At 41.9% G+C, this 11,303-nt stretch overlaps 2 protein-coding genes and 1 long non-coding RNA gene across 3 annotated transcripts in view; 1 reads left to right on the forward strand and 2 right to left on the reverse strand.

Annotated features, from left to right (window-relative positions):
* The window catches only part of LOC119127193, a 665,522-nt gene that overhangs the window by 629,286 nt on the left and 24,933 nt on the right, over positions 1–11,303 (reverse strand). The gene's annotated exons all lie outside the window — the stretch shown is intronic.
* On the reverse strand, positions 7,653–9,369 carry LOC119127314. Its single transcript, XR_005098788.1, has 2 exons — positions 9,231–9,369; positions 7,653–9,163 (listed from the first exon to the last, which is right to left on the reverse strand). It is a non-coding gene; the product is annotated as an uncharacterized LOC119127314 (long non-coding RNA).
* Positions 7,829–10,681, forward strand: paqr3a (progestin and adipoQ receptor family member IIIa). The gene is made up of 8 exons (XM_037259136.1): positions 7,829–8,001; positions 8,522–8,735; positions 8,984–9,146; positions 9,252–9,407; positions 9,698–9,895; positions 9,986–10,076; positions 10,156–10,352; positions 10,468–10,681. The coding sequence occupies exons 1-7, from the start codon at positions 7,941–7,943 to the stop codon at positions 10,308–10,310; spliced, it is 1,038 nt and encodes a 345-aa protein (XP_037115031.1). The 5' UTR covers positions 7,829–7,940; the 3' UTR covers positions 10,311–10,352; positions 10,468–10,681.

Here is an 11,303-nt window from a genome sequence, read left to right on the forward strand (position 1 = left end):
TTGGAAAGTCCTGTAATATACAATAACATTAAAAAAAAAACTCTCTCTTTCCATGTAATGCATAATCCATAAAGGGTGAAATAACCTTAAAAAATATACAATGAAAACAATAAGTGCGTGTGTGCCCGAGTTCTGTGCAAAGCAGGTAAACAGTGACATCTACAGGGCAACCAGTGAACCGCACCACATTTACTGCTAGTCACCCTCGCCTTCAAATGATTACAAAAATTAAAATGTTTCTTTTAATCGCCCTCAAAACACCAGACTTGTTTGTGTTTACTCGTGACTATTTTTGTGAGGCTACTTTTGGTAGCAGTGCTAAGCTAGCCTGTGGTCTTAGCACCAGGGAGCTTATTTTTGCGATGCTAACACGACATGTCAGCGTCTTTACGTATGGCCAGCAGACATCTGCCTCTGTCCTCCGCATGTCCTCAAATGACCGCAAGACACATGGAGGCTTCACGCTTTGTCTCGTCTCGTGCTGTTTACACGGAGCCACATTCGCTCGTTGTCTTCAGTCTGCTCGCCGCACGGACGGGACGTCTGACGAGACCTTTCGCCCTCACCCTCCTCTGTCTCACACCACGTACACTTCCTCCACTCTTTGTCTGCACTGCAAGTGTCTTTGATACAAAATGGCGGTGACAGCGCGAGAGAAAGTGACTGGAGACATTTTGTATTCCTAAAAAGAAGCCAGTGAGGATAACACCTTCACCCCAAGACCTTACAAAGAAGAGTTTCCAGGTGTGGTGACCTAATGCCTACTGTACTGTGTGTCTTTGATGACTGTTGAAGGTTTATAGCAATATCAAGCATTTGTCACACACATCCCCATTTAAACACTTTGAAGCACTTCTGACTTGATGCGTGGTGTCCCGGTACTTTTGTTCACATGTCTTTGATAAGAAGCGAGAACTCATTGATGTTCTCGCTTCTTGTACCACTTAAAATTTAATGCTTTGATTGATGGATTTTTGGACCCCCAAGCCCTCAAAAACCTTCAGTTTTCTGTGCGGTGTCCCACTACTTTTGCCCGCACGTGTCTTTGATGATTGTTGCTGTTCATCTAGCAGTTATCATTAATCCAAACGTTTTTTCCCGATTATTGCGAATAACTCGCCACTTACGGTTGGAGATGCTACATTGCTACATAGATGCTACATTGTTGCACGGATCCGCACAGACTGTGGGTGCTGTCCCAATACTTTTGTTCATGGCGCAAACGCTTATGCTTATGCAGCATCTGGCTTCGCTGAGCTCTTTCCAGCTTAGTATGTCCTTGAACCTTTTTCTTTATTTTCAATTCTTTTATGGAAATAAAAGTTTCATCCGTTCAACAATATTGAAAAGCATTAGTAGTCATAATAATCTGCGCGGCATCTTTTGGACTCTGTTTTAGGAGGTACATCTGGTTGCTTGTAAATCCCAGCCCAAGAAAAAGGGGCAAAAACAAATTTGACAAGAGCTTCGGGATTAGCGCAGATTAACGTTATAGCGCTTGCACTTTTTGCAGCTGGACACAGAAAGAAACTTGCAGCTAATCCCTGAGGGATGAGGACGTGTAAAACAACAAAAGCGCACACTTTATGGGGACGTTTATTAGTGAACAGAGCGTAGCTTTAGACGCGCATATGCGCTGTGATCCGCTTTCCCCGCCCGGTTTACACGGCTCGCAGATTGCTTTTCTTCACTTGTTCCAAAGAAGATTGAGAGCATGTTTAGTTTTTATGAGTCCAAGAAAAAGCTTTGAGTGATTGTTACTTGTACAACAAAGCAATGAGCTAGTCTCCTTTGGAACAACGCACGGCATGGAAAATGTTTTGCTTGTTGATGCAATGGAAATGCCGCTTCGCATTATCAACCGTCATCAACAAGTCAAATAGAATTAACTACTGCAATCAGCACAACATTACAGCATTACAGTTTTGAAAGCTAGCTAGCTAACTGACCGAAACCATGACAAAACGTTTTGCCACCAGAAGGTTTATCCATTTTATTATTTTAATTTTTTGGGGGAAGAACATCTAAAATAATCTATGATGACTGCTAAAAGCCATGTTTCTGTTTTCTTAAATCACTATCCAATAATGCCGTTCCTTGGTCAAATGATTTGACCAAGGTATGGCATTATACGCTTGGACATTCGCTCCATGTGATGTCACGGTCAAATGTCCGACATAAATCTGAATCAAAACTAGCGTCTTGATGTTAGCACAAAGCGTAGACATTGTCCTGTTTCATAGACACGTAATGTTATGCCGCCTTTTCCCAATCAATTCGTCGCGACGCGCTTCTTCGCTTCCGACAGCGCTGCCATCGTAGCGCAATCATCGCAAGGGCCATATTTTGTAATCATTTCTATCTTTTTACGAGAAACATTGGGAGGAGAAGTGGCTTCCATTTCATGTTCCATTACACGCCGCCTTAGCGCGCAATTACACCCTCCAGTAGCAAAATGGATGACAGAAATGAAAGGTGCAAAGAAGCGGGACAAAGGTGGATGCTGAATAGGGATGGGAGGTGAGGGGCATCCCCTAACATTATTTTAACCATAATCTCAAACAGTATTTCACAGAGCATTGATGCTAATAAGCTAAAAAAAGAAGAAGAAAAAAAAAAAAAACACTTGATGCTTCACTGCCTCAAGTGGCCACTAGAGGATGCTAGAACTGGAAATCAAACCGTTTTTCACTAGATGTTGACTTTATCGGCGAGAAGTATTGTTTCTGTTTATTAAATGAGCTAGTTAGATAAATAACTACTCAAATAGTTAGGGACTACTGTATCTTAGTCAGTTTATTCATTCGTTCCTTCGTCCTTCAATTTTTCTTTTGTTAGTTTGAAAGTAAGTTAGCGTCATTAGTTTGTCGAAGGCTTATCTAATTAATCAGCAACAAAATTGGACAGCTAATTAGCTGGTGAGTCAGCAAGATTTTCAGTGAGTAAGTACACTTCTGTGTTTGACAGTCACCTTCTTACACTAACTATGTTGTCTGTTGGCTGCTAAAATTCACAGGGAAAAATCAACAGATGCTTGGACGGACCTGCATAAAACAGTAGGCCGCTACACTGTGCTATCACTTATTTTTGCAGGTCTTTGTTGAACGGGATGGTTGCTTCGACAACTTTGTATACCCTCTGTTTTCCAAGATGACTAAATGTAGCCTAATGAAAAGCAGCGGATGTTTCTGAGAGCTCATGCAGTGAGTGCGTCTTCACTTTGTCAACGCGGGAGTGCTGAGAGGTGAATTAAACGTGATAATGAACAACACTTCACCGCCAGACGCTTAATGGAGGGGAGGTGTAAACACAGTGTGAGCGAGGACTCCTCTCTTCTCCCGAGGGAAGCCTTCGACGACGTTCCCTTTTAATTCACATCTCAACCCTCAGACCAACATACATCGTTACTGACAGCCCCCAAATTTACACGATTTAGTCCAGTCCAGTTCAGTTATGTTTGTCAGCTAGCAACGCATACATGAGTTATCTAGATAGTCGGATAATGAGTTATAATGAATTGAATTTAGACAGCTATTTAATTACCAAATCAGCTACGAGGGAAAAATGAAAGGGAAAATACTTTTATTCTTTAAATTACTATTTTACCTGAGAATAGCATTTTTATTTTTTTTATTCACAGGAATAAAATTAATATTATAGAACATATGAAAAAATAACTTATTGGATTTCAACAAAATAAAGTACTATATGTGTATTTTGGTCAAGGATTATTGAACGCTTTTGTCAGATATTATCATCATCATATTATCAAAAACGTTTCCCTTCTATCATTATTTTATTTAATTATGTTGCATTTTCAAATCCACCGTTACTAAAGAACGTAATTTTCATATTCTTAAGGTTATAATTAAAATAATTCCTAAAAAAAAAATCAAGAGCGCGTCTGTGTTTTGCTTCTTTTCTTTTCCCCTATTCACGTTTGCGCACTCAAATGTAAAAACAAAGGGGAGGAATAACAAGGATTAAGGGATTCATTGACCGTAGGTGTAATTTTACTCCGGCCCTCTTCGGACGCCCCTGTGTTGAGGAGTAGTGATGTGCATTCCAGTTCTTTTAAGTGAACTGAATCTTTAGAATCAGTTCACTCAAAAGAATCGTTCAACGAATCGTCCCCCACACACACACGCTGATCCTATTTTATTTTTTTTATAAATTAGATTTGAAATTTACTCGTATTATTATTATTATTTTAATAAACATTTAGGTTAAAACTTGTCTTGTGTTTTATTCCTTGTTTTTATATTCGCCAATTAAAACATAAAAATCAGACATTTGGTTAACTGCTTTGTATGACAATATGTATGTGTTTTACGTTGTTATATGAGTTGGTGTTCCCCAAAATAACAAATGTCGGTGTTACATGTCAAGTTGCTCCCATGTAATCTTACTCCTCGTCTCGAGTTACGACTGTTATGTTAGGCGAGTTGCGTAGTTTTGTGTTTCCCGACTGCAGATTCGTCACAAGCGACTTGGAACTTCCCTGATTGCAAAACTGTTCAAATTCTCAATAAAACCACTGAACGAAACGTCTCGTTTGCATTTATTATTATTTTAATAAATATTAAAACCTGTTAAAACTTGTGTGGTGTTTTATTCCTTGTTTTTATTTTTTTGGGCATGAAAACAAAAATCTGACATTTGGTTAACCGCTTTATATGACAGTATGTATATGTGTTTTACGTCGTGTATTATGTATTGGTGTCCCCCAAAATAAAGAGCAAGTAGTCAAATACACATTCTTGACACGTACAAAAAATGCATAAAGTTATTAAGTACGCCTGAAAATGGTGGTGTACCTAATAAATGTCCGTGTGACGTCACAGATCAACCAGCCAATCAGGAGGTGGGGGTGAGGGCGGGTGTGGCAGTTTTCACTTTCAGTTCAGCTTTGGCCATGATTTTTCCCTAATGAAGTGGCCTGTTATTCGGTACACCTGAAAATGGCGGCGTCCCTAAAGGAGTGTCCGTGTGACGTCTCAGATCAAACAGCCAATCAGAAAGTGGGGGTGAGGGAGGGTGTGGCACTTTTTACTTTCAGTTACGCTTTGGCCATGATTTTTCCCTAATGAACTGGCCTGTTATTAGGTACACCTAAAAATGGCGATGTACCTAATGGAGTGTCCAAGTGACGTCACAGATCAAACAGCCAATCAGAAAGTGGGGGTGAGGGCAGGTGTGGCACTTTTCACTTAAACCAGGGGTGTGGACCTCCAGTCCTCGAGGGGCCGCGTTCCAATATGTTTTCCAAGTTACCCTCGTTAAACACACCTGCGTGAAAAGTTTTTGGTCACGTTCACGATCTGCAGGAGCTAAAACTTTTCACGCAGGTGCACTTAACGAGGGAATCACACGGACACTCCATTAGGTACACCGCCATTTTCAAGTGTACCTAATAACAGGCCACTTTATTAGGGAAATATCATGGTCAAAGGTCACAGGTGTCAAGCTCTAGTCCTCGGGGCCGCGTTCCAACATGTTTTCCAAGTGACCCTCGTTAAGCGCACCTGCGTGAAAAGTTTTTGGTCACTTTCACGTTCCGCAGGAGCTAAAACTTTTCACGCAGGTGCACTTAACGAGGGAATCACACGGACACTCCATTAGGTACGCCATTTTCAAGTGTACCTAATCACAGGCCAGTTCATTAGGGAAAAATCATGGTCAAAGCTTAACTGAAAGTAAAAAGTGCCACACCCGCCCTCACCCCCACTTTCTGATTGGCTGTTTGATATGTGACGTCACACGGACACTCCTTTAGGTATGCCGCCATTTTCAGGTGTACCTAATAAAAGGCCACTTCATTAGGGAAAACTCATGGCCAAAGCTGAACTGAAAGTGAAAAGTGCCACACCCGCCCTCACCCCCACCTCCTGATTGGCTGGTTGATCTGTGACGTCACACAGACGCTCCATTATGTACACTACCATTTTCAAATGTACCAAATAACTGTCAAGAATGTGTATTTGACTACTTGCCCTTTATTTTGGGGGACACCAACACATATTACACAACATAAGACACGTATACATATTGTCATATAAAGCAGTTAACCAAATGTCAGATTTTTGTTTTCATGCCCAAAAAAATAAAAACAAGGAATAAAACACCACACAAGTTTTAACAGGTATTAATATTTATTAAAATAATAATAAAAGTACATTTCAAACCAGCAATCTAATGTGAAATTGCAGTAGATATATTGGATAACAATATGTAGGCGTATATATGCATACACGTTATTTAAAAATTATTATAAGTGTTAAAAAATCAAGACTACCCAAAGAGAAGCATAATCTCCCCGTTGTTGCATAACGGCGCATCCCTTCATGCAATAAAGTGAGCCGTTAGCTTGGAGAAAACGCGCATAAAAGAAGTGTTGTTTCAGTGAGTGGTTCTTTCTTTGCTTGGAAAATCGTAAATCTACATTCTGGCATACATAGTTCTCGCCAGGAGGGGGACGCAACACGTTCACTGACTGATCCGTTGATGCACGGGAAGGAAGGAAGGCAGTTGACCCATAATGGGTCCTGACTTTCCCGTTCAATGGGTCACCCATTGACTCGTTGGCGAACGGGAAAGTCAGGATTCGTTCCCTCGCTGATGCGTTCTCGCGATGAACTTGAAATGTAAATCACTGTCTCGTTCCCTCACATATCCGTTCAGTTGGTGTACGGGAAATGCAATTCACAACTCGTTCGTGAACAGAAAGTTACGTCATTTTCTTCTTCGTTTTGTTTTACGGCGAGGTGGCACCAGCTTCAATGCGCATTACCGACACCTACTGGTTGAAGTCATATTAAACTGAAAAAAAGAACGAATCACTTCAGGAAGTTATTCGTTCACTCTCGTTCACTGAAAAGATCTGTTGAACGAATCGTTCACTCACGAGCCAACACTATCGCATGACAGCTGATGCTGAGCTCCCATCAGGCAATGGTAACATTAGAGCCCCCCCGTTAACATGGGCGGGTCAGATCAACGCGACCCTCGCCGGGTAGTGTTGTTGGCTATATTGAACATTATCTGGTGCGTTTGCTGTGTGTCACGATAGCACAACGGTTAAGGTTTGCGTCACGGGTTCAAATCCCGTTGATGACTTTTTTTTTTTTTTTTAGTGTTTGCTATTTTTTGTAGCCAGTCAGAAATGCAAACGAGACGTTTCGTTCAGTGGTTTTATTGAGAATTTGAACAGTTTTGCAATCAGGGAAGTTCCAAGTCGCTTGTGACGAATCTGCAGTCGGGAAACACAAAACTGCGCAACTCGGCTAACGTCGTAACTCGAGACGGGGAGTAAGATAACATGGGAGCAACTTGACATGTAACACCGACATTTGTTATTTTGGGGGACACCAACTCATATAACAACGTAAAACACATACATATTGTCATACAAAGCAGTTAACCAAATGTCTGATTTTTATGTTTTAATTGGCGAATATAAAACCAAGGAATAAAACACCAGACAAGTTTTAACATAAATGTTTATTAAAATAATAATACAAGTAAATTTTCTCGCGATGAACTGGAAATGCAAATCACTCACTGACTTGTTCACTCACAGATCCAGTGAACGGGAAATGAAATTCACGACTCGTTCGTGAACGGGAAGTTACGTAATTTTCTTCTTCGTTTTGTTTTACGGCGAGGTGGCACCAGCTTCGATGTGCATTACCGACATCTACTGGTCGAAGTCATATGAACTGAAAAAATAACGAATCACTTTTGGAAGTTTTTCGTTCACTATCGTTTACTGAAAAGATTCGTTCTTTTGAACGAATCGGTCACTCACGAGCCAACACTATTGAGGAGGCGAGATGGGTCCTCTTAGCGATGACGTCAGTCCTGATTTGGAGACGATGGAGCTGCAACTTCAACGTCGTAGCACAGTATGTTAAGTTACGGTTCGTTTATTTTAGTTTTAAATGTACAGTGGGTTTTATAAGACCCCAAATGGAACAAAGTGTACTTATGCCAAGTTGAAAGGTGAGTTAATCCTCATTTTTGTCGGCAGAACAAGTCGACAAATTAGCTAGCTTGTTGAAAAATCCCTAAATAAGACTTAGTCGTCTTCAAACTCAATTGGAACCTCTTGCGTTTCTTTACGTACTCTGTTATGATGGGGAATATTCTAATTAAAGTTTCCAGATACGTTGGATCTTATGCGGCACTGCGTCGTTCGCAAAGGAAGAGCAAATATCTGTTGAATGACAACCATTGTTGTTGCGCTTTTAGCAACTGCATAGTCAGCAGTTGTTAAATTGAAATCTCCTTTTTTGGTTCCAACTCCGTTAGATCTGATCATTGTTAAATAGAGGTGCCAAAAGTACTCACGCTGTGTACCTATATAAAAATACATGAACTTGCGTATCACAAGTAAATGACGCTGGTAAAAGTGGAAATAGATCCATTCAAATTAAAATTCTGACGGCACATTTGCTAAAAGTAATGCCGTTGAGATTCAATAATAACTTATTTTGCCGACCTGTTTTGTCTTGTGCCTTAGCTCCGAAGAAAGTGCCCCCCACCGCCGTCATGCCTCAGAAGAGCGCTCAGACCACCCACTACATCGAGCTGGGGGGCTACCAGTACTGGCCAGTGTTGGTACCCCGCGGGATCCGCCTGTACACCTACGAGCAGATCCCGGGCTACCTGCGTGAGAACCCGTACATCACGGATGGATACAGGGCCTACCTGCCCTCCAGGCTCTGCATCAAGAGGTGAGTGGCAGGTCGGGGAAATGCTTGGGCGATGGTAGGTCAGAGAGATTGGTAAATAGTTGGACTGATAATCCATCACTCAGCTCATCAGTCAAATAGTTAGACATCTGATTAGTTTTCAGGGTCAATCTGAGCTATTTGTGTAACTAGAATCTAAGTTACTAGATGTTGGGTTCCTTAAACAAAGTACCTTGGCACTGAGACAAGACATTTATTTTGTACATGTGTGCTGTATGTGTGTTTGCCAGCCTGTTCATCCTGTCCAATGAGAGCGTGAACATCTGGACTCACCTGCTGGGCTTCCTCTTCTTCTTCTTCCTGGCCGTGTACCACATGGCACAAGTCCTGCCCCAGCTAGGGGTCTCGCGCGAGGACTACGTCATCTACTCCGTGGGACTCTTCTGCTTCCAGGTTCACGTTTCCCTTGCCTTAAAAAAAAAAACTGTGATCACTTCATTGTTGTAATGCTTATAAAAGAGGCTGTCAAAAGCTAACCTGTGACCGCTGTGTCTCCAGCTGTGTCTGCTGTGCTCAGCGGGCTACCACTTGTTCCGCTGCCACCGCTCGGAGAAGACAGGCCGACGCTGGATGGCGCTGGACTATGCCGGCGTGTCGGTGGGCATCCTGGGCTGCTACGTGCCCGCCGTCTTCTATGCATTCTACTGCAATAACGTGAGCACGCTACCAATGTTCACCAAGAAATAAAAGTGGATTAGTGACAGAGACAATTCTGCAATTTTCTTTTGTTTTTCTTTTTGATTAGTGATATGAGATTCTCACATTTCTTGCTTTTAGAATAGGATTATATGAATGTATTTATATTATGATATAAAATGATTTCTTCAGTTTTTTTTCTAATTCTGCAACTTTGTCATATATATATTTGTTTTTACAAAAACGCAATTTATTTTCCGGTCTTTAGCACCAAAAGCCAAGCCCTTGCTTTTTTTGTTCTGTGTTAGTACTGGCGTCAGGTGTACCTGGTTACAGTGCTGGCAATGATCCTGGCTGTGTTCTTGGCGCACATCCACCCCAACTTCCTAAGCAAGCAGTGGCGCCGGCCTCGCCGGTTGGCCTTCTGCGCACTGGCGTCAAGCGGCCTGGTGCCCGTCCTGCACTTTGTCTACGATGCCGGTGGCTTCTCCACGGACCTCGTGCAAGTGAGCGAGCGCTTGTTGCTGTCATTCTTATTTTCTCTCTCTGTTTTTTTTCTTTTTCATTTTAATGCTGTTGTTGCTGGATTTCCTCAGTCTTTCATCCCGCGCGTGCTGGTCATGTATTTGATGGCGGTGTTGGCGCTGCTCTTCTACATCTCCAAAGTGCCTGAACGATACTTCCCAGGTCAGCCATCACAGCGGGAATGGCGAGTGTGGTAAAAAATGAGCTTTTGGGCTAAATTGTGTCTACCGTGTCGCTTCAGGCCAGCTGAACCTTGTGGGCTCCAGCCACCAGCTGTGGCACGTGCTGCTTCTGCTCATGTTCTACTGGTGGCACCAGTCGTCTTGTTACATCATGGCCTACAGACATAGACATACATGCCCCGCCATCCTCGTTGGGACCAACGCACACTCCTAGCCTACATGGAAAACGACGACACGACACGCTTTTATAGTCACAGTAAGATTAGACTGAAATGCCATGCTACGCTCCTACATTACTATAGACTCAAACAGAATACAAGAAAACTATTCCAACCTTAGACTGGTCTATAGTCCAATCTATTTTCTTACAGAAACGGCTCATTTGCCCCCAGCATGCACTGCTGCTGAAGAGCGCGCCAGTTCAGGACAGGAGACAACGGCCACTACATGACATAGAACGCCGCAAATTTCTTTTGCGGTCAATGATGACATTAACTCCAAAATACCATCAGAAAATGTTACTGCTGATTGTATGCCACTGACAAGTTAAAAGCTAATTTTGTCTTTGTTAGCAAACAAACAAAAGAACCGAGCAATGTAGCAAAGTAGCCAGCCACTAACACTGGGAACACAGCCTGTATAGGTCCATCTTCCTTAGGTGCAAAATAAAATAGTATTTTACCAAAGCAGTGGTCCCCAAGTTGCTTCTTGGTAATAATGGTGAAAACCAATTGAAAACCCCTGGAATAGACTATCCAGTCCTGTCACAACCTGACCAGCCTACTGTATCCCCAAGTAAAGTATGTTGTTTGAAATTGAGAGAATATTGTTCTCGGTCCAAAACTAGGCTGTTATCCCACTAGACTACAATTGACAATCATATACAACTTTCCTACCCTGCCCGACAGTATGACAGACTGGGCCAGTCTATGCTAGTCTATGAATACACTAAACCTTATAGTACGACTTGACTATCCCATGATGTCCTCGACTGGACTATTATGAATCTGGACAATGCTAGATTGACTAGTCTATCATAGTTATTATCTCTAGTTCCACTTGGGTCGTGTGCAATGTTCCCCTCTTTGTGTATGAAGTGATCCCTTTGCATCAGTATCTGCTTGTTTTTTTGTAAGCATGAGTACATGTTTAAAGAAACAAAGACTTATTTCATGTGGATAAACTTCTTTTGTATTCAATTATTCTT

Source organism: Syngnathus acus, chromosome 9 (assembly GCF_901709675.1).
Source record: "Syngnathus acus chromosome 9, fSynAcu1.2, whole genome shotgun sequence".
Lineage (NCBI taxonomy): Eukaryota > Metazoa > Chordata > Actinopteri > Syngnathiformes > Syngnathidae > Syngnathus > Syngnathus acus.

Bases quoted from the DNA above. Each gene is read 5' to 3' on its own strand.
- paqr3a (XM_037259136.1), top strand. From the start codon at position 7,941: ATGTACAGTGGGTTTTATAAGACCCCAAATGGAACAAAGTGTACTTAT. The intron at 9,408-9,697 runs GTGAGCACGCTA...GTTCTGTGTTAG, and splicing joins ATGCATTCTACTGCAATAAC to TACTGGCGTCAGGTGTACCT. The intron at 10,077-10,155 runs GTCAGCCATCAC...GTGTCGCTTCAG, and splicing joins GCCTGAACGATACTTCCCAG to GCCAGCTGAACCTTGTGGGC.